Below are 27,466 nucleotides of genomic sequence, written 5' to 3'. Positions count from 1 at the left end.
ACATTGATAAATTTGAAAAAAAAAAAAAGAAAGAAAGAAAGAAAGGAAGGTGTTGGAATTAAATGCAATCTATAATTATATTGTACTAGAGCAATTTTAGCCTTACCTACCTTTTCTTACCAGCCTTTTCCTTTTTCACCTTTATGTGTATATTTAATTTTTATTTTATCATTTGATCAACAAACGTAACATATACGGAAATCAAAGAAAAACAAAATTATTTATATTTCCCAGGTAATAATTCTTTCAGAAAAACCCATTTCTATTTCTTTTTCCCTTCTATAAACCCTAAATATTTTCTTTTCTCTTCCTTCTTCACAATTTCCTATTTTCCAGGTGAGAAAAGTCAGACTCTACTTATTTTATTAGAAATTTCATATTTTTTAAATTTCCAAAAAAACAAATAGTTTTTTTTTTTAATACTGCTTGTTTATGGTTGATACTATTTTTCAACCTTTAATTTAATTTTTTAAAGCTTTTTTTGCTTGATCTGTTAAAAAAAAATTGAAAAAAAATTCTGCAACATTTGCAGACTTCAAAGCTAAGCTGATCAATTTATCAAATTGTGTTGCTTTTCAGTTGAATTTCTAGGGCTAGGGTTTAAACTTACAAACTTTAGGGTTTTAGCTTTAAAAGCTGTAAAATTCTAGTTTTTCCAGTTACAATACCGTAAAAAAAAGTTAATTTTGTTGATTATTAATTAATTTTCGGAAAAACAAATAGTACCTTTTTTTTTTCCTAATTACTTATTGTTTGTTGTTGATACTAAGTTTCAACCTTTAATTTAGTATTTTAACCTTATTTTTTTGCTTGATCTGTTTTTTTTTTTTTTTTTTTGCAACATTTGTTAGGGTTTTAGATTTGAAGCTGTAATTTTTCCAGTTACAATTCCGTAAAAAAAAAAAAAAAGTAATTTTGTTCGTTAGCCGTTAAATTAAAGCTACTTTGTATTTGAAAAATTACAGGTAACTTATTAATTAATTTCGAAAAAAGTCGATGAAAAATGTCGGTATCTGAGCCAAGTAGAGATCATTTCAACATCACCGGAGTTCAAAATTCTCCGGCGAGTATTCCGTCGAGTTCGCCGGCGATGCATTTAGGTTACTCCGGCGAGATTACGGCGGCGTTTACACAAATCTCCGGTACACAACCGCCGTATACGGCTGAAGTTCCTGCCGGTGCTGACGTGGCACAGGGTTTGAACAGTAATTTAGCGGACCCGATGAAGAGGAAGAGAGGTAGGCCGAGGAAATATGGGCCGGACGGGTCAATGGCAATTGGTTTGAACCCTAATGCTTCGCCACCTGTCGCCGGAGCGGGTGGTGGTGCTGACGTGTCTATGCAGGAGCAGGTGAATAATGTGGGACCCGTTTCGCCGAATTCGATGAAGAAACGTAGAGGGAGACCACCTGGTTCATCAAGCAAAAAGCAACAAATGGACAATCTTGGTAAAACCTTGTTGATGTTTTATATTGGTTTATATTTATAAGCATTTTGAATGTTGTTATAGAATATTAGTACTAGAATGTTTGTGATTCTGAGATTCTTTAGGCAAACAGTTTAGTCAGACCTGTGCTTTTGTTTTCAATGTTGTCATAATACTAATAGTCGTCCAGTTTTGACTTTGCACGAAATGAGTATTTTATTACAATACTCTATCCGGTTAAAAAAGAATGTCCACTTAGAGCTTGTTTGGATGGCCTTATGACTTATTTTTGTTGTTTTGACTTAAAAACATGTGCTTAAAAGCACTTTTTTATATTACCCAAACATCACAAGAGTTTTTAAAAACTATTTTGGCTTAAAAGCACTTAAAATAAGCCAATCCAAACAGGCTCTTAGCCATTTACACATCCTTTAAGAAAATACTAACTTTTAGGTAAAATTAGTTGATTTGACTGAACTATCCCTAATTAAATAGGTATTGAGAAATAATGTTAATTATGATCGCTTAACACTTAATAAACGCAAATCTTGAAAAATAATGTTAATTGTTTCTTGATTTGGTATGTGAACGCTCTTTTTTAATCAAAAATAATGGGTAAGTGGACACTCTTTTTGAACCGGAGGGATTATTAATTTGGAGGGGTATTTGACCTACTTTACCTCTATTTATGTTTAAGTTATAATCTCTCTATTAAATGCTTACTCTATTTATGTGTTTTCTCCATTAATGATAAAATTCTGGGTGAAATGTAGTAAAAATAATTAATTATGCCTAGAACTTCTAAAACGATAAATAATTTGAGACAACTATTTTTAGTAATCATGAGACGAGAGAGTAATACTTATTTTCAAAAGTAGTTGATCATTTTTATCTGTTAGCCGTTAGGAGTATTATATTATAATACTAAAGAAAGCTGGGCTTTGGATCAATGGATCTGCATCAGACTGACTTGAGAATCTTGCAGAAGGGGGGATTTACTAATATACCCTCTGTACTCTGGTAGTTTATTGATGACCTTAAATGATCAAAATGTATAGAATATAGTATGTTTGTGATTCTGAGATTCTTTAGGCAAACAGCTTGATCTGTGCTTTTGCTTTCAATGTTGTCATAATACTTACTCCCTCTGTCCCATATTAGTTTAGTTGTCAAGGTACTAAAAATACTTGTCCCAAAATATTCACTTCTTTCATTTTTACTTATCCATTATACTAAAAATACATGTTCGTGTTACCCTTTTACTTGTCAGTTTAGCAAACCAAGACAAAATCTATCACTTAGTTTCTAATTTACCCTTATTATTTAACTATAATTATTTCCTAATACATATTCCAAACATTGAATTTATCATATTCAAAGAGTGATATAGTAAACTTATCATTTATTAATTACTACTTCTTAAAGAGCGTGCCAAGTCAAACATGGACAAATATAAATGTGCGGAGGATGTACTTGTTATTTTACAAAACCAAGATGAAATTAATTATTTTTATCCCATTTTACCTTTAATATTAATTGTTCTTAAAAATAACCAATATTAATTAGAGTCCAATTTATTGGAGAGAGATAAGGGTAAGGTAGTAAATATACACTTTATATTTATGCTTCTTAAGGGACGTGCAAAAGGAAATGTGACAACTAATATGGGACGGAGGGAGAATTTGAAAAGTAGTATTTTTGATCTGTTAGCAGCCGTTAGGAGACATGCACACAGAAGTTCATATTATTATAATAGTACTAAAGAAAGCTGACTTCAGAATCTTTTAGAAGAGGGGGATTATCCAATATACCCTCTGTGCACTGGTAGTTAATTGATGACCTTCAATGATCACAATGTTTATGAGTGCTAATGTATAAGTATTTGAAATCAAATTCTGTATATTGTTTATTACATATGTCTTTTCTTTTATGTTTGATTTTCTCTTTGTTTTAATTTTTACAGCTTTTGGCAAATATATATATATATATATATATATTTTTTTTTTTATTTTTTTTTTTAATTTTTTTTTTTTGGAGAAAGGTAACAATAAGAGAAGGAACTACTACTGAACTATTTTTTTTTTTATGACAACTACTACTGAACTATTTACTCTTATGTTGTAAACAATTTGTCTCCTGAAGATGCAAAAAGTCTTTCGGATAGAGTTTAATAGCTCTGGATTTTTTTTTTTGTGTGTGTTGGGGGTTTTGGGGGGTGGGGTGGGGTGCAGGGCATTGTAGCTTGTAATTATGAATTTCATATGAGTTCCCTTTGTCAGAAATAACGTTTCCTTTTGGAGAGATTTCATGTGGTCCACATATTAGATAATAAATTATTTACCTTGTCTCCGACATGTTATCAAAGGCGAAAAGCGCAAAGAAGCTCTAAGGTCCGTTGGGGCTTTAAGCGCAAAGCAAAAATAAAGCGTGGCCTTTAATGGAGAAAGACGCAAATGGAGGAAAACTACATATATGTTTGTGTAGTCCAAGACAAATAATTATAAGCATGCATAACAAATATATGGACAAAGAAATTGAAAAAAAAATTACTTATAAAGTGAACTATCAATTGCTTAGTGTTGCCTCTTCAGAATTACACTAATTGGCAAGGAAAACTAGCCTTAGAGCCTTCACGATGACACTGAAGCGCCTGTTAAGCGAGGCGAAGCGCTCAACATGTTTTGCGCCTCGCTTCAGGGCTTAAGACTCAATTTCAGAAAACATAAAAGAATAAATAAAACGGGGGGTGAAAAGCGCATACCATATGGTTATGCAAATATATCCGGGAGTTTCCTTGATGGAAAAAAAACGTTTTATTATGAGTCCCTAAGGCAACCATATTGTATGGAGAAGTCCCTAGCAGGGGCGGAACTACAAGGGTGCAAGGGGTAGAATTACAAGGGTGCAAGGGGCGGAACTATAGGGGTGCAAGGGGCGGAACTACAGGGGTGCAAGGGGCGGAACTACAGGGGTGCAAGGGGGTTTAACTGAACCCCCGTTTGTCGGAAAATTCAGAATATTACATGGTATTTATAAGGTCAATTTGTTTTTTTATGTATAAAATACTTAGTTTTGAATCCCCTTAACACAATATGAACTTCAGCTCGGCGGCCAAAGGGCATAATGTTTAGCCCATTGTTGTGGGTTCGAGTCTCGCTAGAGACATTGTGGTTTCGTGTCTCGCTAGAGACATTCTTTCTACCTCTTTGAATCCTCTTGTCAAGAGTCCTGGCTCCGACCCTGGTCCCTAGAGTTCAAGTTTTTACCTAAAAGTTATGACACTTGAACAACTATGGCTGAAGGAACATTCCCACTTAATATTTCTCTGGGATGGCTCTGTGTATGTATACGAATTTCAACATCCTTTTATCATTTATTGCCAATTTTATAGGAGTTCCCTTTTTAAATTTATTGGCTTAAGAGTTGTGCAACTATTCCTTCATTTTCAAAATTTATATGAGAAGTTTCTGCCCTGTTAAATTAATTGACCTAATACTTACATGAATGCTTGTGGATCATGCGTAATGGAAAAATGCTGATTTTCCGATCCTTTTCTTTCATTTTTCTTTTTATTTTTTTGGGGTGGGTGGGGTGGGAGATTGAATACATGTTGCACTTGCCCTGTATAATAAAATTCCCCATTATCCCGTGTTATTTCGTCCACCATCATCGATAGAACTTCTCATCGTCATTTTCTGATTTCAGGATCGACAGGATTTGGATTCACACCACATATTATCGCTGTGAAAACAGGAGAGGTTACCTCTTTAACCTTTGTATTTCCTTCGGATGCTACAGAGATCATATTTTCTTTTACTTAAAGAACATTTAATTTTTTATGGAACTTTGGAATAGCAAGCAAGCATTCTTATGTCTTGGTTACAACTATTCCATTTTAGTTTTGCTTTCAATAATTCAGTTTCACTGTCATGACATCTGAGAATTTGAGTTAGGAAAGGTCAGAAGCCGGTTGAGCTCTGGTCTATCACTTGCTACAATTAAAATTCCTTCGTTCTTGTAAGAAAAGAAGAGTAATGGTCCCCCCTTTGTGGATAATTTTACTTTTCTTAAAATGAAAATGCTGCTGAAATTAAACCAGTAAATAACCAAAAAAGAAGAAGAAGAGAGCTTTTGTCCTCTCCCAAAAGAAAAAAATTCTGAAAAAGTAAAAATGCTGATATATTGCGGTATGTGAACTCTGTGAGACGTCCATATCTAATGTTCCGATAATCACTAAATGAATACAAGGTTTGTAATATGAGGTTTAAATCATTTAGTACTTTTTGGTCTCAATTCTGACATCGCTTTCTTTATTTATTTATTATTCTTTAAAATGAGAATGCACATGTTTAGTTATACTATAAAAAGAGCTATCAATATTTTAAATTAAACATCCTAAAAAATGTCTGAAACAATTGTTTTCAAAGAAACAAATATTTGACTTTTCAAATAGTAATTTGTCCTATAACATGGGCAGTAAGAGCTGTCCGCTGCCCATGAACTTGTGGAGGGGTTATAGGCTGGGCGAGCATTAATGCTATTTGCTTTGCAGAACTAGGTCACCCGGGCCTTCCAAACCACCCCAAGTGTAGCTCTTGGCGCTTGACCTTATCCCGAAAAAAGAAAAGTAAACAAAAACATTCATATCTAAGAAAAAACTCGGTAGAAGTTGACTTGGTTGGCAGTCGCGGACAATATCTTGGTTATGAAAAGAGAATATCAATAAAGAACCTGCTCATGGCAAAAAATTTATTACTGATTACAAGTCACTTTGGTAACAAGACTTATATTACCGATATAATGAATAGATTGTGAAAAATGTGTTTCTAAAAGGAATCATTTCAAATATGGCATCCCTAGTAAATGAGCATAATTTTGAATCAATATGACTGCATACCCTTAGAAAAGCTTTTATTGTGTGTTGTTTAAAGAATTTCAGTAAAAACTTATTGAGTTTCAAATCCTAATAGTCACTTTTGGCAGAAGATACTTTAAGCCAGTGTCATTAAAAGTCATCTCATCACTTAAAGAGATGGAATGATACATTGCAGGATATGATTAATTGGATACATTGTTAATTTGGCTTCATAGGTAAATTTGGAGTCTTACAAAGTTATGCTCAGTTGATTAATTGGATACATATCTTATTTGATATCTATATCTCTTAACTGCAAGTTGCTTCACGACTTGCCATTATTTTCTTTCATTCTTGTCCTTTTAAGTAATTATCTTATTAGAGGATTCTTCCACGTGATAATGACATGCTAGATTTATGTTTTTCTTCTTAGTTGAACATTCTCCTACACGACTAGAGCGTGTGGTTTTGGTTGGTTCAGGGATGATTTATTTTTGGTGACTACTTAACAGCATTTACTCTCCCATCCAGCTGTTCGGTAGTGGAAGGAGAGTAAACAAGCTTTAAACCTTCTCATTTTTTTCATTCATGGAGGGCGTAAAAAGGCAATATCTGGGGTATCATACTTTTTCACTTTTACCTTCCCTCTCTCTTCTATTTTCTAACCAAACCGGGGTAATGCCCTTTAACTCTCTTTTGCTTGCCCAACTTATCCTCGTAGCAGCCAACCAAATATAATGCTAATTCTTTTGTGATACTGATCTAAATATCTGCATGTGATTAATGTTTTGAACTCTTGCAATGGTCTGGACAATTTGCAGAACATATATTGTGATAGTTTTGCAAATGTTAAGTCGCAGGTCACTATATTTTGTATGACTAATCCTTATTATCTGGTTTTCAGGATGTGGCGTCAAAGATTATGTCATTTTCTCAGAATGGTCCAAGGGCTGTTTGCATTTTGTCCGCCAGTGGCGTAATATCAAATGTCACTCTTAGACAAGCTGCCACATCCGGTGGAACCGCGACCTATGAGGTTTATTTCTGAATATGTTTTACTTGTTTTAGCATTTCATGTTCCGTCTCACATGTTTCAGCTAATTATAATTTTTCAATTCTTTAGTCCAAATAATTAATATTTGTTCTTATGGTTATTCCTGCATTCCTTTTATATTCATTAGAGCCTTTTTCCCACTAAAACCCACACTTTAATTGTGCTTTGCACTGATGCCTCAATAGATTGTGGCTTTTTTCTATGCTTTTCACCTTTGACAGCTCTGCTTGTATGGTAATATTTAACTCGGCTCTTGTGTAGTTCATATTAATTACAGGGGTATCTCACTTAGATGAGAGGGAAAAATTACTATGTTTCATCATTTTACTTGAGAGGTTCGTTTTTTTTTTTTTTTACTATTATTTCAAAAATCCATATGCAGTTCGTCTGGATTTTAATCTTATTCTTTTGATTTCAACTTCATTCTGTGCCTGAAATTAGTTGATTATCTCTTCTAGAATTCACAGGATGTGCTGGAAAAAAAAATCTGCTCTTTTGCATCGCTCTTTTTGGATTGTCTATATTATTATTACGGTGTTGAGTGCTTTTCTGAGCTTTTCCTCCTGTAGGGACGGTTTGACATATTGTCTCTATCTGGTTCATTTCTGCTGTCTGAAATTGGCGGTCAACGGAGCAGAACAGGTGCATTAAGCATATGTTTAGCTGGATCTGATGGACGGCTTTTAGGTGGCTGTGTGGCGGGTGTTCTAACTGCTGCATCACCAGTCCAGGTTTGCCTTCTCATAAGTTTGAGAGATCACTTTATGTAGCATGTATACTATCTTTTAATAATTTATTACGAAGCACTGTTGCTTTATCTGTATTAATTGGGAGCAGAAATTTTAAATTTATGTAGATTAGGTGGGCAGGGGTTCCTGTATTCTCTCTTCTCTGCTTGATTCTTCTGTTTGATGCTTGGAGTTTTTCTTCAAGTTGGAGTATTATTACTTTTACAGTGATGGAATGTAACACCCTCCTCCAGGCACAAAGTAATAAATGCATCTGAATCTTGAAAAGTTTTGGGTATTTTGTTTGTCAAGTAAGTCTAAACAGGAAGATAAGATTTAGCATTATCCACCTTTCCCAGTTAAATGGTAATTGGTGAAGCTGGTCTTGGTATGTATTCGAGATGAGCAATCCGTTGACTCTTAGGTGTACATTTTGGCACTCTGACTACTTATATACCTCTTTCCATTGGATGAAACCATTCCAGCTCTATGAATGCATGCAGCATGCATCATTTGGCAAAAATAAGAAAAGAAATTTAAAAAGGATGCATGCAGTATGCTGATTAGTACATTCAGTATCTTTTGATTTTTTGATAAAGTAATACATTTAGTTTCTCGTATCCTGCAAGGCTGAAACTTCTCAATTCCCAGACCCCCTCACCATCCTTGATTTCTCTCTAATTATGTGCAGCACGCAAGAAGCATCATCCCTTTTTTTTGGGTCACATCTGTTAAGAGCGATATGTGGCACAGATTTTGTTTACGTAGCAGGCACTAATTAAATGGCTTCTGTTCCAGGTTATCGCAGGTAGCTTCGTTGCGGATGGGCAGAAAGAGCCAAAATCAGCAAACCATTTTGAGGCCTCACCTGCTCCGTTGAATGCCAATCTTGGTGGTATGACGAGGACCAATAGCCCACCATCACGTGGCACTTATAGTGAATCATCTGGTGGGCCAGGCAGTCCCCTAAATCAGAGCGGTCCAGTTTGCCCCAACGATAACCTGCAAGGAATCTCAAGCATGCCTTGGAAATGAGTTTTTTCTGCACTCTTTTCTGACCAATGAACTCCTTGTCGACTAATTCACTGAAGACTCAGAAGGGCTTGTTGTAATTTTAATCGGTGTAATTGTAGTTTTGCAGAAATAAGGACCACAGGTACTTTTAACCTTAGCCCAAGTACTGGTGAGAAGTGCCAATTTGCTGATGCTTAGGTATTCTGCATTTTCATCATTGTTAATGTAGCCTTCTGTGTTAATTAATCATGTGACATGGTTTGGCTTTTTTGTTCTATATTAGCTGTTATAATGTACTGCTATCTAGGGCTAACTTTCTACATCAGCCATCTTCAACTTAAGAGTGAACTTTATTGCAATTCTCTGACCTGGAAGATTATATGTATCATATCCTTTTTTTTACGTGGTTAATACTGATATGTTGTTCGGACTCTTCGAAAATGTTGCCGCACTCATGTCGGATCCTAAAACAATGCACTAATTTTGGAAGGTAAATAACTTTTCTGCCACAGTTAGCTCTCATATTTCTTTTTTGAAATGTAAATACTTCCCATTATCTTGGTAAAGGGTTTAATTTTGATGATAAGATCCACTCAAATGGCAAATTGAGTCATTAAACTATACTAGTTATACTCCCTCTGTTTCAATTTGTGTGTTTTACTTTCATTTTTTGTCGGTTTAAAAAACATTTTTTATATTTAGTAATTTATTTATATTAATATTTCACCTGACATATTTAAGACCACAAGATTCACAGGACATTTTGATATATATATATATCTTAAATTTTGTGTTACGGACATATTGAATCTGAAAGAATGAAGGTAGCAATGGTTTCTTTAAAAACACGTTGGACGAGCACACTCTATTGGTACATCCTTAATGAAAACTGACAAAATGCTTAAATGATGAATAAAACAACATTCAGCAAATAGAAAAACAACGGGAAGAAGTTTAGAAAAGAAATTAAAGAGTATATTTTTTCACTTATTTTTGATCGGGAAAGAAGCCATTTCGTTGATTCCACAAAGGCCTTGGGCCTTGCCTGCGTTCCTCTTCATCCTAAAAGGGGTGGCAAAATGGGTTAAAAAATAGGCTACATTACGTATATATACATATTAAGGAGAAATATTTATGAAACGTAACGATAGTTTTCTACTTACAAAACATAACATTACAAACCCTATAACAAACATGCTTTTAATTTTTTTATTATTATTATTTAAAAAAATGTTTTTTATTTTAAAAAAATATTATTTATTATTTATTTTTTTGGCTCAAAAATTTATGTATGAAATGTGTATATCTCGCTCTAAGGCTTAAAAGTTCGCTCAAAATTTAGTGTATGAAAACTGGATGAAATATGTATATCTCGTTCAAGGCTTAAAAAATCACCTCAAAATTGTATGTATGAAACAATATGAAATTTATATCTCGCCCAAGGCTTATAATTTCGCTCATCTTGTATAAAGTTCATGTTAGATTTATCTAAAATTAATACAACTACAACATTGTATACAACTTTGATACAACATTGAAGACTTAAAATAATCGCTTAAATTTTTGTGTATGAAATGTGTATATCTTGTTCAAGGCTTAAAATATTCGCTCAAATTTTGTGTATGAAATGTGTATATCTCGATCAAGGCTTAAACATTACGCTCAAAATTTTATGTATGAGAATGGTATGAAATGTGTATAGCTCGCTCAAGACTTAGAATTTCATTCACATTTTGTGTATGAAAAACTATATTAAAAATTTCGCTTACACATACACATTTCATACACAAAAATTTGAGGTAATTTTTAAGCCTTTGAGCAAAATAAAAAAGAACAAAAATTTCAAAAAAAAAAAAAAATTAAAAAACTTTTTATAAAAATAAAATTATTATTTTTTAAATTTAAAAAAAAAAAAAATCTGAAAATAAAATTAAAAAACGAAAAATATATGAAAATCCGTCATGTTTCGTAAAATATCGTTATGTTTTGTAAATAAGGAAAACTATCGTCACGTTTCGTAAATATTTTCTCCTTAACATGTATATATACGTAGTTTTCCCTAAAAAATATGGTTATCCACCCGACCCAACCCATTTAAAATGGGTCCAATATGAGTCAACTCATATTATCCATTTAAAATATGGGTAATTTATTGGGTAAATGGATCACAATATATAGGGTGTGTTTAGTATGCTAATTTTCTCATGTTCCTTTGGTAAAAAATTTTGCAAAATATTTTTTTTAGGAAACAAATTTCTAAAAAATCAGGAAAATAACTTTACCAACCACCCCCAATCACAGCCCCTCCAAAAAAATTTCAAGTTTTTTTTTTTTTTTTTGGGTTTTCTACCCCCCCCCCCCCCCCCCCCCCCACAACCAACACCCTAAAAAAAAGTTTTTTATTTTTTTGGTTTTTTACACCTCCCACCCCCTCTAAAAAGTTAAGTTTCTTTAAAAAGTATTTATTTTGATTTTCTACACCCCCCCGGCAGCTCTACCCCCTCCCGAATTTTGTACTTCATATATTTTATCTTGCTTTTATAAACAATTTATAAAAATTAAGAATTTTCCTGGTTAAAGTTGGTGTGGATGAGTGGTGGATTGTGGTGTGGGGGGTGGGGTAAGAATTCTTTTTTCATTTTTATAATTATTTTATAAAAGTAAAATAAAATATATGAAATAGAAAATTTGGGAAGGTTTTGTAAGGGTTGGGTGGAGCGGTGGGGTTGAGATGGTTGGGTAGGTGAAGATGAATTGTGTTCGAGGGTGGGGGTAGGATTTTATTAGGGAGTAGGTGCTTTACGTGAGTGGTGGTGGGGTTGGGGTGGGAATGGGGGGCTTGGGTGGATATTTTCCGAAAAAGATTTTCTTGGAGCTCGTATCATTGGAAAGTTTTGAAATTCTATTCTTCCCACGAGTTGCAACTATGTACTAGAAATTAGATTTGTGGACAAAAAGGTAAATTAATCTTCTCCATATTAGCTAGATGAAACTAACATCTTTGAAGTAGCTTTGGATAATATGGATATCCATATTATCCTAATGAAACCCTTCTCTCCCCATTTGGGCCCCCCAAGAGTTCTTGACAATGATATAGTAAGAAATTGCACGGTTTTCCTTCAAATGGATAGGTCTTTAATTTTTGGCCAGCAAAATCAAACTTATGCCTGACGGCCATAAGTTTTTTAAGAGTATGAGGGAGAACTTGTGAGATATTATGATATAAAAATATAAATTTATGTCCCGTGAAAAAATTATTTGACTTGAGAGGCAAAATTTAAAGGCCAGCACAAAATACAGCCAAAAGTGCAAATGATCCATGATATAGTCCATCCCCTTTGTGGATCCATATCCAACCGCTGCCACTCCATGATCCAGTGCAGTTCCACAATGCCCATCAAACACACCCTACAACCATATTCGTGTAAGGTGTTTACATCAAATTGTTGTTGTTGTTGGTGGTGTTTACATCAAATTAAGTAAATCTACTATAAATAATTGATTTAATAAAGTGAGAATGCATGATAATTAACCATGGTTAAGTGCTAAAGGTGTTTTGCACACTATCATGCATCTATCGACTTGGTATAAACACCGGTTGCGGATAAGTCTTTATCTATAGTATTCTCTCAGGGTTCGTTTGGTTAAAAAACAAATTACGCTGGGATAAGTTATGCTGGGATTAATTATGTTGGGATAAGTTATGCTAGGATTAATTATTCTGGAGTTATTTTTTATTGATTGTTTGGTATGTTGGATTAAAAGTATTATACATTGGATAATTTCTAAAAAGAAGAGGTTTCTTCCTTATCCCGGGATAACTTATCCTGAGATAACTTATTCCACCCTGTGGCAGGTATAAGTTATCCCAGCACTAATTTTACTCTTGGGATAACTTATCCCATGATTACTAACCAAACAAGGTATAAGAAATTGCTAAATTCTTATCCCAGGACTATTTATGTTTATCCTTCGTACCAAACGACCCCTCAGTATTATAAGCAGCAATTAAGAATTTTTATAATATTCACCCAATATTACTAAAGATCTTTAAGAGTATATCACTAAGGGTATGCTTTCTTATATGACGAAAGTCATTTTCTAGAAACGTTGTTTTTTTTTTTTGAAAATGATGTTTGGTTGAAGAGTGAAAAATATTTTTCTCACAAAAATATTTAATAAAAAAGATAATAATAGCAAATCAGATAGCGTGCTCATGAAAATTAGATTATTTTAAAGATTGATAATTATATTGAAGTAATGTTTGAATCGGTGATTTGAAGCTAAGGATTAGAGATAATTGTGAAGGAAAATGACTTTCGGCCAAAAGGTAGAAACCTTTTGGTGGAAATGTTTTCCCTAAAATGATTTTATGACAATCAAACATCAAAAATGACTTAGCGCCTGTTTGGGTTGCCTAATTTTAGGTGCTTTTAAAATGGCTTTTAAGCACTTTTGTAGTGTATGAGTGAAAAATAAAAATACTTTTAAGCACTTATTTTTAAATCAAAATAATAAAATTAAGCCAAAAATCATAAGCTAGAATTCACTTATATAAGCCGAAAGCCATAAGCCAAATCCAAATGGGTTTCTAAAGAATATTTTTCGGTAAAATATTTTCTGTCTCTACCAAACACACCCAAAGTGGAAAAAGAGAGAAAAAATGGTATAAAAGTAAAGAGACTTTACCCTTTGTAGAATTGGAAGCCTCAATAGAGACACTGAACAGGTTGGTTAGCAAGAGCTTTCAACAGAGTCTGTTCATCACGGTAACCATCTATTGTCACCACTTCACTTTCATCAATGTAACACATAACGTTCAATTTAAATCTTCTACATCAATACATATATCCAAAAGGTTATTCACCAAGGGTCATTTGGTTCGCGGATTAAGTTATTCCGGAATTATAATATTCCTAAGACTATAATTTTTGAACTAATTTATTCACCTTTGATGGGATAAGGTGTGATATCTCAAGATTAAGTTTGGGGTTGAATTTATACGCCATTTGATTGAAGGTATAAATTTATCCTGGAAATAGTTATATATTAAACCAAACAAAGTATAAATTTAATCTCAAATTTAACCCTGGATATCCCACCTTATCCCACGAATCAAACGACACCTAATACTCTCGAAAACTATGTTGCTTGGATCTGAATTCGTATGCGAAAGGTGGGAATTGAACTTTATGAATTCAAGTTCGAAATTCTACCACATCCCATTTGATTTTATGGAATTTTTTAACATATATATAGCGTTTGAGTCAAGTTATTGGGTTAAGATGAACTTAGTACATTAAATTCACCCTGAACATAGCTGGGGAGAGTACCATTATTCTAAGGCTAGCAATATCTTTCGATTATGACCACCAAAGGTGTAACATAGCAATTTCAGGTTCAAATTCTAGTGAAGGCAAAAATACTAGGCGATTTCTTCTCATCTGTCCAAGCCTGGGTGGACAGTTACTTGGTAGTTGTATTGGTGGGAGGTAGGAGATATCCCGTAAGATTAGTCGAGATGCGTGCAAATTGATTTGGACACAATAACTATAAAAGAAATAAAGAAAGAGCAATATGTTTAGATAATTGACTTACTCTCTTTTCATCCCAAGTGCCTTCCTCCATGAGGTAAGGATAGTCATCCTCCTTCTGAAGACCACCTTGAGAGACAATAATTGATAAGCATAATTATAAGGCCTCCATTGGAACCACTATTGTATTTTGTGTCACAAGAGGTGTGACAGGTTGGCAATGGTGGGTGTAAGGAAAGGTAAAGGTAGGCCAAAAAAGTATTGGGAGAGGTGATTAGACAGGACATGACGTATCTTGAGCTTACCGAGGACATGACATTGGTCGCAACACCCTTATTCTCCGGTCAACAGACTTAGGCAAATCCACAAAATCTCTGTAGGTGAATTGTTCTTGTGTGGACTCATCATTTGATCTCTTTTTATTTTGAACTTTTGAGTCCTAAATACATATTCTTGAATTCTTCATGGCTCAAATCAGCAAATTCGTTCAAACCAGGCAAATAGTTACTAACAATTTTATTCCTCTCGTCAATGTGCTTCAAATTATCTCTAAGAATCTCAAACCTATGCAATTTCTCTTCACTGCTCTTGTGAATCTTGCTGTGTTTATCTATCCACGTCCAAAGAGATCGATGATGTTATCGATGCTAGTCAAGTCATCGGGGGAATATCCCAATTCCCATGATTGAAAAGTCGCGCGCATTTGTTGCACGTGAGAGACAGTAATATGGAAAACAGGAATGAGAATTTGGAAAAATTGGAGAATGAATTAGCCATTTTGTATTGATTTGTAGTACTAGCGAAATGTTGAGATGAATGAATAATGGAGGAGAAGAGATGAGTTTATATAGAGGTAAAGTTCTTGATAATGTTGCTTTAAAGCCAAGTGTTGTGCAATATATTAATTGTATACTTAGTAGTAGATGGAGTAGCTAGCAGCAATAGTAGGAGACTTGAAGCATAGTGCTTTTTGGCTCTGGATTGAAATAAAAGCATGTTTTCTTTCAAGATTCAACTTCTCATTAAACATGTGATTTTATGCTATAAGCCTGTGGGTGGGTGGGTGGGTGGGGGGGGGGGGGGGATTGACAGTTTGAGCTGGTCAAATTAGCTGTACCAATAAATGAGTTGAGTCATTGCCCAACTTTGTCCAAAAGAAACTCGGGTTAGGATGGGCTAAGCAATGGGTTATAATCCAACCCGCCCAACTTTTACCAAGTTCTAATTTTTTGATTTGTTTTCTTGTAATTTATTAATTGCCAAACAAAACTAATAAAACTTTTATTTTATTTTATTTTATTATAGCTACGTATAACATATCAAAGAGAAACAAGTTTTTTATTTAATTATTTTAACAAAAATTTCTCATGGGTCAATTTAATCTACATACTTGCAAGGAAACAAATATTATGACTCATTGGATGTTCAAACTCAAATTTTGGGCGGATGCCAAGACATTGGTAAATCTACTTCTGGGTACATTTTTATTTTAAGTGTTGTGTTTTGGAGAGGTGTTAAACAAACCATTATTGCAACACCACAATAGAAGCTGAATTTTTAGCATGCTATGAAGATACATCATAGTGTTATGGTTAAGGAATTTCATTTCGGGCTAGAATTGCGGATCTCATTGCAAGTCCATTGAGATTTTTTTGTGATAATTCAATTACATTATTCTTTTCAAAGAATATTAAAAGTGGTAGCCGAAGCAAGCACATCGACAATTCGGCATAAATTATCTGATGGTTAGAGACTGTCAAGAAGCAAGATGTGAGTTTTGAGCATGTTAGTACTACTTTGATGCTTGTTGATCCTATGAGTACATGTTTACCAACTAATATTTTCAGGGATCAAGTAACCTATATGGGGCTTAGTAACTCATTGTAGTCTTGCATTGTTCTCTAACACTTGGTCTAGACACTATCATTTCCTTGTTATACATGACAGTTGGATATTTTTGTATTATGTTGTGATCATTAGATCAATAAAGTTGGAATCTGAATGACTTCTATTAAGCTCATCCATGAAGTTGTTGGACACGTTGTTAGAATATACTATACATCATAAAACATGAAAGGAAGTGTTTGTTTTAAAACATGACCGTATGATTCGTGTATCATTATGTTCTAGTTAAAGTGATTGTTTCATTCCCCAAGAGAGAGAAGAGAGAGAATAACTTTTTTTAGTTGGGAATTATTATTATTTCACAAAGCTGCATTTTTAGTGACAGAGCATTGAGTGAATAAAGTTTGTGGCCATATTACTATGATTATCACTCATAAAAGAAGAGGAGGCTTGGAGCAATGATAAAGTTGTCTCTATGTGACCTATTGGTCACGGGTTCGAGCCGTGGTAGCAGCCACTAATGCTTGCATCAGGGTAGGCTGTCTACATCACATCCTTGGGGTGCGGCCCTTCCCCAGACCCTGTTAACACTGGATGCTTTTTGCACCGTGCTGGCGGGCTGCCCTTTTGTCTCCTACAGTGTTATCAAAGGCGAAAAGCGCAAAAAAAACTCTAAGGTCCGCTGGGGCCTTAAGCACAAAGCATACATAAAGCGTGGGCTTTAATGAAGAAAGGCGCAAATGAAGGAAAACTTCAACTATGTATGTGTAGTCCAAGACTAATAATTATAAGTATGAATAACAAATATATGGACAATGAAATTGAAAAAAATTACTTAAAGTGAACAATCAAATTCTTAGTGTTCCAGAAGATGAAAGTTGCAGAAATGAGGAGGTTGAGATGGATGTGCGGGCATACTAGGATATATGGTTAAAAATGAAGATATTTGAGACAAAGTGGGAGTGGTCTCCTTGGCGGACAAGATGCAGGATACGAGATTGAGATAGTTCGGGCATGTAAAGAGGAGATGCACAAACGCCCCATTGAGGAGGTGTGAGAGGCTGGCGTTGGAGGGCCAAAGGAGAGGTAGAGGTGCAAGTATTGGGGAGAGGTGATCAAGTAGGACATGACAAGTCTTCCACTTATTATGGACACGACCCTTGATAGGAGGGTGTGGAGGTCGAGAATTAGGGTTGAAGACTAGTAGTAGATAGCTACGTGATTGCTTTTCCTTACTAGTAGTAGTGGTATTAGTTTCATTTTTTATTAATTTACTATTTTCATATTTCTTGTTCTTAGTTCTCTATTATGACTTGTTACTCTTCTGCTTCAATTTTCCTTCTATCTTGCTGTTGTCACTGCATATGTTTCCATAACTACTGTTGTTATTGTTGATGTTTCCATATCTGCTGTGTTTATTTTGTCCTTGAACCGAGGGTCTATTGGAAATAACCTCTCTACCTGCACAAGGTAAGGGTAAGATCTGCGTAGACACTACTCTCCCGAGACCCCATTTGTGGGATTACACTGGGTATGTTGTTGTTGTTGCCTCTTCAGGATTATGTTGGCAAGGAAAAGTAGCCTTAGAGCCTTCACGATGACACTGAAGCGCCTGTTAAGCGAGGCAAAGCGCTCAACGAGTTTTGCGCCTTGCTTCAGGGCTTAAGATTCAATTTTAGAAAAAATAAAAGAATAAATAAAAAGAGGGGCGAAAAGGGCACCTTTGACAACGCTGGTCTTCCAATTAAGTAAAGAATTAGTTAATATTATATGGTTATGCAAATATATCCGGAAGTTTCGTTGAGGGAAGCTCCTAGGGTTAAAGTTTTTGCCTACGAGTCCCTAGTCTACCTATATAAAGCTCAATTAGTGATTTTAGTTACAAGATGATATTATAAAACTAAGTACCTTTTTTTTTTTTTGGGAGAAAGGCAACAGTTGTAAATACCAAGTCCGTTTATGTCAGGTAATTCATATTGTTGATAAATTATGAGCTTTGTAGTGCAGCTTCTTAACCCATGGACCTTGTCTTTTGAAAAAATGAACTAAGCTCCAATGTGAACACTCATATTTGATAGTATTAATTGCCAACTTGGTCAGTTTGCTAAACACTAGAAACATCAGTTGATTTAGCTCCATAGGTAATTGTTGATTCTTACAAATAATTTTCTGATGATTAATTAGATACGTTGTTGAATTAGCTTCATTTGTAAATTTGGATTCTTACAAATATATCCCCTGTTGATTAAGTGGATAAAATACATTTCTTATTTGATATTGATTTCTCTAACTGCAAGTTGCTTCATGAGTTTACATTATTTGTCTTTATTTCTTTTCATTTCAAGTAATTATTTTAGATGATTCAGTATCATGATAAAGACGTGCTAGATGTATGCTTTTCTTCTTAGTTGAACATTCTCCTACACGATTAAAGCATGTGGTTCTGGTTCAGGGATGGCTTACTTTTGGTGACTACTTAACAGTATTTACTCTCCCCTTCCATCTGTTGGTAATGGAAGGAAAGTAAACACACATAACTTTCTCGTTTCTTTTCATTTATGGAGGGGTTAGAAAAGCCGATATCGGTGGTAGCATACTCCTTCACTTTTACCTTCCCCTCTTTTATTTTCTAACCAAACAGGGGGAATGCCCTTTAACCCTCTTTTACTTGCCCCATTGCCCTTAAACCTCTCCTCTTAGCACCCACCCAAATATAGTGCTAATGCTTTTTGTGATACTGATCTAAATATCTGCATGTAATTGAAGTTTTGACTCTTGGAATTCCTGTGTTGCCTTTGGATTCTTGCAATGGCTTGGACACTTGCAGATCATATATTGTGATACTTTTGCAGATATTAAGTCGCAGGTCATTATATTTTGTATTACTAATCCTTATTATCTGGTTTTCAGGATGTGTCATCAAGGATAGTATCTGTTGTTCAGAATGCTCCATGGCATGTTTGCATCTCATCTGCCACAGGTGCAATATCAGAAGTGAAGCTTTTTAATGACCCGTCCAGTGGAATTGACTTATGAGGTTAACGTCTGAATACATTTTACTTATTTTAGCATTTCATGTTCCATTTCACATATTTCAGCTAATTATAATTTTTTCAGTTCTTTTGTCCGAATAATTAATGTTTATTTTTATGGTTATTACTGCATTACTTTTATATTTTTATTTTATTTTATACTCCCTCCGGATCAAAAAGAGTGTCCACTTAGCCATTTGCACATCCCTTAAGAAAATACTAACTCCTAATTTTTTTTAGGTAATTTGACTAAACTGCCCCTAATTAAATAGGTATTGGGGTTTGATCACATAGCACTTAATAGGGGCAAATTTGGAAAAATAAGGTTAATTCTTTCTTGATTTGATAAGTGGACACTCTTTTTGATCCAAGAAAAAAAGGCTAAGCGGACACTCTTTTTGATCCGGAGGGAGTATTCATTAGCGCCTTGTTGGTATGCCTTACCTGAGCCGAGGGTCTATCGGGAATAACCTCTCTACCTCACAAGGTAGGGCTAAGGCTGCATACACACCACCCTCCCCAGAACCCACTTGTGCGATTCCACTGGTTATGTTGTTGTTGTATTCATTAGCGCCTTTTCCCCTCACTAAAGCCCACACTTTAGTTATGCTTTGTGCTTAAAGCATCAATAGATTGTGGTGCTTTTGTATGCTTTTCACCTTTGACAGCTTTGCTTGTATGGTTAGATTTAACTCGGCTTGTTTAGTTCATATTCATTACAGGGGCATCTCACTTAAGATGAGAGGGAAAAATGAACATTTTATATCATTTTACTTGAGAGCTTTTACTATTATTTCTAAAATCCATATGCAGCTCGTATGGATTTTAATCTAGTTCTTTTGATTTCAACTTCATTCTGTGCCTGAAATTAGTTGTTGTCTCTTCTAGAATTCACAGATCTGCTGAAAAAATATCTGCTCTTCTGCATCTCTCTTTTTGGATTGTCTATCCTTGCATTATTATTACGGTGTTGAGTGCTTTTCTGACCTTTTCTCCTGTAGGGACGGTTTAACATATTGTCTCTATCGGGTTCATTTATGCTGTCTGAGATCGATGGTCAAAGGGAGAGAACAGGTGGAATGAATGTATTATTTGCTGGACCTGATGGACGGGTTGTAGGTGCTGTTGTGGCTGGTGTTCTAACTGCTGCATCACCAGTTCAGGTTTGCCTTCTCATAAGTTTCAAAGATCAATTTATGTAGCATGTATACTATCTTTTAATCATTCATCACGAAGCACTATTTCTTTATCTGTATTAATTGGGAGCAGAAATTTCAAATTTATGTAGATTAGATGGGCAGGGTTTCTTAAATCCTCTCTTTTCTGCTTGATTCTTCTATTTGATGCTTGGAGTTTTCCTTCAAGTTGAGTACTATACCTTTTACAGTGACGGAGTATTACACCCACCTCTGGCCACCAACTAATAGTTACATCTGAAATTGAATAGTTTTGGATATTTTGTTTGTGAAGTAATCCTAAACAGGAAGATCAGATTCAGCATTATCCCCCTTTCCTGTATTTAGAGTTAAATGGTATTTAGATCTTGGTACCTTTTAATAGAATTTACCTTATCATCAAAAAAAAAAAAAAAAAAAAAGGTGGTCTGGTTGTCAAGCAACCTGTTGACTTTTAAGTGTACATTTTGGCACAATGACTACTTATATGAGTCTTTCCATTGGATGAAACCATTCTGGCTTTACGAATGCATGCTATATGCTGATTAATACACTCAGTATCTTTTACTATTCTTTTTTTATAAAGTTATATATTTAGTATCTTGTATCCGGGAACTCCTCAATTCCAGACCTTGCCATTCCTTGATTCCTCTAATTGACTGCAGCACGCGAGAAGCATTGTCCCTATCTTTGAGCGGGGGTGGGGGAGCACTTAAGAAAAGCATCATCCCTATTCTTGAGTTATTTTGTCATTAGTTATCTTTACTTCTCGAGGTGTGTGAGGTTTACCATATCGAAAAAGTAAGGGGGAAAAAAAAAGTAAATAAAAAACGTGTCGTGCACTCAAAGGTATGGCTAGGACCTAATCATAACAGAGGTGAATGCCTGGGCTCTTGGGCTCACACTACCATTTGTTTATCTAGGTAACACTGTGTTAAGAGCTATATGTGACACAGATTTTGTTTACTTAGCAGGCACTAATTAATGGCTTCTGTTCCAGGTTGTCCTATTCGCTGCAGATGCCCCGGAAGTGCCAAAATCAGCAAATCATTCTGAGGCGTCACCTGCTCCGTTGAATGCCAATCTTAGTGGTATGACGGGGTCCGATAAACCACCATCAAGTGGCACGAGTGAATCATCGGTGTAATTGTACTTATGCAGAAATAAGGACCACAGGCACTTTTAACCTTAGTTTAAATACTGGTGAGAAGTGCTAATTTGCTGATGCTAGTATTCTGCATTTTCTGTCTTGTGAACTTAGCTTTTTGTGTTTTATTTATCATAGGACAGCGTCTGGCTTTCTTGTTCTGCTTTAGCTGTTATAATGTGCTGCTATCTAAAGATGACTTTCAACATTAGCCATCTTCAATTTAGAGTGAATGTTTTTGCAATTCTGTGGACCTGGAAGAATATATATATATATATATATATATATATATATATATATATATCTTATGCTTTGATTCTATTACGAATATTTTTTCTTTTATTTCGGTTACCTTTAATATTTGTATTGTCACTACTTTTCCTCCAAATATTTTATCATAGCTTTTACTATTGCTTTTCTTTCAAACCCTTATGAAAAAACGATTTTCTTGAGGCGAGGGTCTATTGAAACCTCTGTACAGGTAGGGGTTTATGTGGTTAATTTCTTTTCTGTCAGAGTCAATTCTAATAGATTCATTTTTATTTTTTTAAAAAGGTAAATATTTCCCATTATCTTGAGAAAGGGATTAATATTCATTATAGGATCCTTTCAATATGTCAATATGTCACATGATATATTTAAGACTACAAGAGTCAAAGCGCATTTTAATACATTACACATATTTACTTATTTAGTTTAAGATTACAAAATTCAAAGTCTTCGGGTTATTTTTAAAATCAGTATATTAAACTAAGACACGTAAAATTAAATAGAGTGTAAGTGAATACGAAAAAGGACAGTTGAATCTGAGAATAGAGTGTATGCGGATCTTACTTAGGGAGTCAGAGAGACAAACAAAGAAAGCAATGATTTCCTTAAAAACAAATTGGATGAGCACACTTGTTAAATCCTTGATGAAAAATAACAAAATGCTTAAATAACAAATAAAACAACATTATTCATCAAATAAAGAAACAGGGGATGAAGTGAAAAAAAGAAATTAAGAGTGCACTTTTTTTTCCCACTACTTTTTGATTGGGAAAGAAGCCATTTTGTTGATTCCACAAAGTCCTTGGGCCTTGCCAGTGTTTCTCTTCATCCTAATGTAACCCTTTTCTCCCCATTTGGGCCCCCAAGAATTCTTGACAATGATATAGTCCATCCCTTTTGTGGATCCATATCCAACTGCTGTCACTCCATGATCCAATGCAGTTCCACAATGCCCATCAAACACACCCTACACCCATATTCCAACAGTAGTATTCACTTAGTATTATTAGCAACAATTAAGGGATCATTCGGTTCAAAATCAGGTTATCCTGAATTATAATCAGGATTATATAAGATAAGGTTTATTTTTATTTTTATTGTAGCTAATATCCTCAACCAAACATATGATACAATCCCAAATTTTATACCGGAATAATCTAGTTATTCCCTCCAACCAAACGACCTCTAAGAGTTTTCATAGTATTTGCTTAGTATTAAATTTACATGCAATCTTGAGAGTTCTATTTATCGCTAGGGGTATGTTTTTTGATACGGGCAAATTATAGTCATTTTTAGAAATGTTTTGTGGAAATCACTTATGTACTGAAAAGTATTTTCCTAAATGTTGTATTGCCGTTTATTTTCTTGGAGAGTGAAAAATTTATATTTTTTTAATAAAGATTATTATATTAGTAAATAAAATAGTATTTTGGTGAAATTTTCTTGAGTGTAAAAATTCTGTTGGATTTACTTTCTTTGAGCTGAGGATCTATCGGAAACAACCTCTCTATCCCACAAAGTAGGGGTAAGGTCTGCGTACATCTTACCTCCCCTGACCCCACTTGTGGGATTACACTGGTATTGTTGTTGTTGTTTTGAGTGTAAAAATTAATAATTATGTTCAAGCAATGGTTGAAATAGTGAAATGACGTTAAGCGTTGAAACAATTGTGATGTAAATAACTTCCGCCCAGAAGGAAGTGAGGGAGTAGCGTTTCCCCTTTCGGTGAAAAATGCTTTCCCTAGAAAATATTTTCTGACAACCAAACACTAGAAAATGACTTATTTTCTGAAAAACATTTTTTTGCAATACCAAACACACCCTTAGAGGAGCCTGAGGTGGAAAAAGAGTAAAAAAGGGAGAAGGGAAAGGAGAGTTTACCCCTTTGTAGAATTGGAAATCTCTGCCAGAAGCCTCAATGGCCACACTAATAGGTTGGTTTGCAAGAGCTTTCAAGAGACTTTGTTCATCATTGGCAGGTACATCACGGTAACCATCTATTGTCACCACTTCACTTTCATCCTGTAACACTTCACATTCAGTTTAAGTCTTCTACATGAATATATATCCAATAGGTTATTCCCTAATACTCGTGCAAGATATGTTGCTCGGATTCTTTAAAAATATCGTTGCACTAGTGTCCGATCCTTCAAAAATAAACAATTTCTCGGGACAATCCAACACACATGCGACGGCATTCTTGAATGACCCTAGTAACATAGCTAGAGGTGGATTCGAGAATTGAACTTTATGAGTTCAAGTTTGAGTTAAAGCTATTGGGTTCAGATGAACTCATATTTGTACACTAAATCAGCCTTGAACATAGCTGGTAAGTACCATTATTATGCTAAAGCTAGCAATATGTTTAGATTATTCCACTCAAAGGTGTGGTCTAGTAATCAATGAAGTGAGTTAAGAACCATGAAGCTGTCTCATGTTCAAATCTCAAGGGAGCAAAAACACTAGGTGATTTCTTTTCATTTATCCAAATCTTGGTAAATATAGTTACTCGGTATCTATACTGATGTAAGAGATAGCAGATACTCTGTGAAATTAATGGAGATACGTGCAAGCTAATCTGATCACCTTAATTATAAATAAAAAGAAGCAATATGTTTAGATTATTGACTAACCCTCTTTTCATCACAAGTGCCTTCCTTCATGACGTAAGGATAGTCATCCTCTTTGTGAAGACCACCTTGTTTGACAATAAATTGAAAAGCATAATCCATAAGGCCTCCATTGCAACCACTGTTGTATTTAGTGTCACAGTCAATCAACTCTTGTTCAGACAAGGATGTCAAATTCCCCGTCTTTATTTGGTTTATGCCCTCTACTGCCGCTACCGTTGAAAATGCCCAACAACTACCTGCAGTACTCACATACTTTTCATTCAGCAATTATAATTAGAGGTGGATTCAGAATTTTGAATTTATAGGTTTTGAATAGAAAAACGGTTTACTGAGTTTTGGATAAATTATATTTTATACGTATTAAGTGCATTTGTTAACACAAATTGTACAAGTTTTGATCAAAGTTATTGGGTTCTGCCGAAACTGCAATTAAAAGTCCAGCTCCACCCCTAGATATATTTTTTTTTTTAAAACTTCACTATATGAAATAGTTCTCTTCTTGTTATAACTGATACAAGAGATTCTTTTTGAGACCTTTCTAGTTTAGCTGAATAAAAGTTGCTTTTACGAGCAAAAGTGTTGTAAAATCCCTTCTGAAGTGTCAGAAATAATTTTACAAATAAACAGTTATGTGTTTGATATATAAGTGTTAAATCTGAAAATAAGCAGATATATTTGGAAAAAAGTAATGATAAACACTTTTCTTATGTTAAAATGTCTGAAATGCCGGCATCTAATGTGTTAATTTGAAACTAAGAAATTGACGTGCTTGATTAAAAAAATGCGTATAAACTCTTTTTCGTGTTAAAATTATTGAAATACCGTTAAATCTTGAGTACTTACCACATGAGCCCTGGTTCTTCACATTGGTCACAGCACCCTTCTTTCTCCAATCAACAGACTTAGGCAAATCCACAAAATCTCTATATGTAAATTCTTGTGTAGACTCATCATATGATCTCTCATTTTGAACTTTGAGTCCTAAATACATCTTCTTGAATTCATCATGGCTCAAATCAGCAAATTCATTCAAACCAAGCCAATAGTTACTAACATTCTTGTTCCTCTCATCAATGTGTTTCAAATTATCTCTGAAAATCTCAAACCTATGCAATTTCTCTTCAATGCTCTTGTAAATCTTGCTGTGTTTCTCCATCCACGTCTCGAAGAGATCGATGATGTTATCGATGCTAGTCAAGTCATCGGGGGAATATCCCACAATTGAAAAGTCGCGTGCAAATGTTGCATGTGACATGAGAGATAGTAGTATGGAGAATAAGACAAGAAATGAGAAATTGGAATAATTAGAGAATGAATTAGCCATTTTGTATTGATTAGTGGTAATAGAGAGATGTTGAGATGAATGAAGAATGGAGGAGAAGAGATGAGTTTATATAGAGTTAATTTTCTTGATAAGTTTGCTTTGAAGCAAAGTTTTCTACATTAAATTAAATACTTAATTGAGCAGTGTTAGGAGACTTGAAGCATGGTGCGTTTTGGCTTTGGATTGAAATGAAAGCATGTTATCTTTTTCAAGATTGATCAAATTCTGACTAAACATGTCATTTAATTTATCGTATAATCTATTGTTTGTATTGTTATTATTCTTACTGCAATATGATGGTCCTCTTCACTACACCACAACTATGAACTTTGTAACACTGACTTTCTTGGTATACATTGGCCACTCGTTCGTATATAATTGTAGTGTACTTTGGGTTATAGGGTTCTGTAAGATTATATTTATTTTCACTAAACACTTAAATCAAACAAAAAAAATAAAAAAATTACTCTGAAACTACAACCAATAATACAATCTATCCAGTTCTTTTTCATTTTGGCCATTCGATCTTTATATAATTGTGTGTATGTTTGGGTTATAGGATTCTGTGATATTATAGTTATTTTACACTAACATATATATGTATATATATAGAGTTAAATCAAACAAGAAAAATGTTACTATTGAACGACAACAAATAATACTGTCTATCCAAATTAATGTTACCTCAACAGTGTATATAATACATACAATACAATAGTACGGTGCATGATTTAATCCAGTTATGTTGTCTTCTACAGGACAACCGAATGAGTAGAATGATAAGTTGTTATGTAATTAAAAATATATATATTGAAAACTCTGACGCACTTAACAGGAGATTAGACATATACTCGTATACATATGCAAGTTGCTTCCGGGATTTTAAGCGTGACATACATTTTATGAGAAACCTAATGATTTTAAATAAAACTCTAGCATCACTAAAAATATAAGTAAATGCACGTATCAGAAATTCAGAATTAACGCAATGCACTCAAAATGTGAGTTGGACATACCCGTTATGATAATATCAATCAAACTGCAAGTGTGAAGCAGCAAGAAACTGACTCTAATTTAATTATACTTGTTCAATCTGCAAAATCAGGACTGCCCATTTGACGCCTCTAAGGCTCTAATTTTAGAAAAAGGGCTGCCCGGTGCACCATCCCACGTTAGCAGGGTCCGAGGAGAGGGCCGCACCCAAATGGTTGTGAATGTGATGTAGACAGTCTATCGTAATACAAGCATTAGTGATTGCTATCACAGCGCGAACCCGTGATCTATAGCACGGAGACATTTTACCGTTGCTCTCTATTTTTTTTTTTTTGTTTTTTGTTACCATGTGTTTTCTTCAATTAATTGAGGTAATTAAGAGCACGACAAAAGTTGGATTTTAGGCTATCGACAATCGTTGTTGTTGCTTACGGCC

At 34.4% G+C, this 27,466-nt stretch overlaps 3 protein-coding genes and 1 pseudogene across 7 annotated transcripts; 2 read left to right on the top strand and 2 right to left on the bottom strand.

Moving 5' to 3' along the window:
• Positions 1-109: 109 nt before the first annotated feature.
• Positions 110-9,436, top strand: LOC132604198 (AT-hook motif nuclear-localized protein 10-like). Of its 2 annotated transcripts, none has more exons than XM_060317577.1 (6): positions 110-234; positions 966-1,448; positions 5,132-5,184; positions 7,186-7,317; positions 7,905-8,066; positions 8,862-9,436. In XM_060317577.1, the coding sequence occupies exons 2-6, from the start codon at positions 1,004-1,006 to the stop codon at positions 9,096-9,098; spliced, it is 1,029 nt and encodes a 342-aa protein (XP_060173560.1). In that variant the 5' UTR covers positions 110-234; positions 966-1,003; the 3' UTR covers positions 9,099-9,436. The 2 variants fall into 2 exon arrangements, with proteins under 2 accessions (XP_060173560.1, XP_060173559.1); XM_060317576.1 differs by having other exon boundaries at positions 201-336.
• A 4,259-nt stretch (positions 9,437-13,695) lies between these two features.
• LOC132604199 (AT-hook motif nuclear-localized protein 2-like) lies at positions 13,696-22,043 on the top strand. Of its 4 annotated transcripts, none has more exons than XM_060317579.1 (4): positions 13,696-13,846; positions 19,367-19,493; positions 20,490-20,651; positions 21,664-22,043. In XM_060317579.1, the coding sequence occupies exons 2-4, from the start codon at positions 19,464-19,466 to the stop codon at positions 21,808-21,810; spliced, it is 339 nt and encodes a 112-aa protein (XP_060173562.1). In that variant the 5' UTR covers positions 13,696-13,846; positions 19,367-19,463; the 3' UTR covers positions 21,811-22,043. The 4 variants fall into 4 exon arrangements, with proteins under 4 accessions (XP_060173562.1, XP_060173563.1, XP_060173564.1 ...); XM_060317580.1 differs by lacking the exon at positions 13,696-13,846 and adding an exon at positions 18,317-18,422; XM_060317581.1 differs by lacking the exon at positions 13,696-13,846 and adding an exon at positions 18,482-18,597.
• LOC132601900 (cysteine protease XCP1-like) lies at positions 13,787-15,621 on the bottom strand (annotated as a pseudogene).
• A 620-nt stretch (positions 22,044-22,663) lies between the features above and the next one.
• LOC132604197 (cysteine protease XCP1-like) lies at positions 22,664-26,092 on the bottom strand. Its single transcript, XM_060317575.1, has 4 exons — positions 25,557-26,092; positions 24,714-24,949; positions 23,962-24,102; positions 22,664-23,047 (listed from the first exon to the last, which is right to left on the bottom strand). Exons 1-4 carry the CDS (start codon positions 26,035-26,037, stop codon positions 22,835-22,837), a joined length of 1,071 nt encoding a protein of 356 aa, XP_060173558.1. The 5' UTR covers positions 26,038-26,092; the 3' UTR covers positions 22,664-22,834.
• Positions 26,093-27,466: the final 1,374 nt, after the last annotated feature.

The sequence above is a fragment of the Lycium barbarum genome, chromosome 7 (assembly GCF_019175385.1).
Source record: "Lycium barbarum isolate Lr01 chromosome 7, ASM1917538v2, whole genome shotgun sequence".
Taxonomy (NCBI): Eukaryota; Viridiplantae; Streptophyta; class Magnoliopsida; order Solanales; family Solanaceae; genus Lycium; species Lycium barbarum.
Note: the sequence above shows the minus strand (reverse complement) of the source record. Positions and strands in the feature narration are given on the sequence as shown.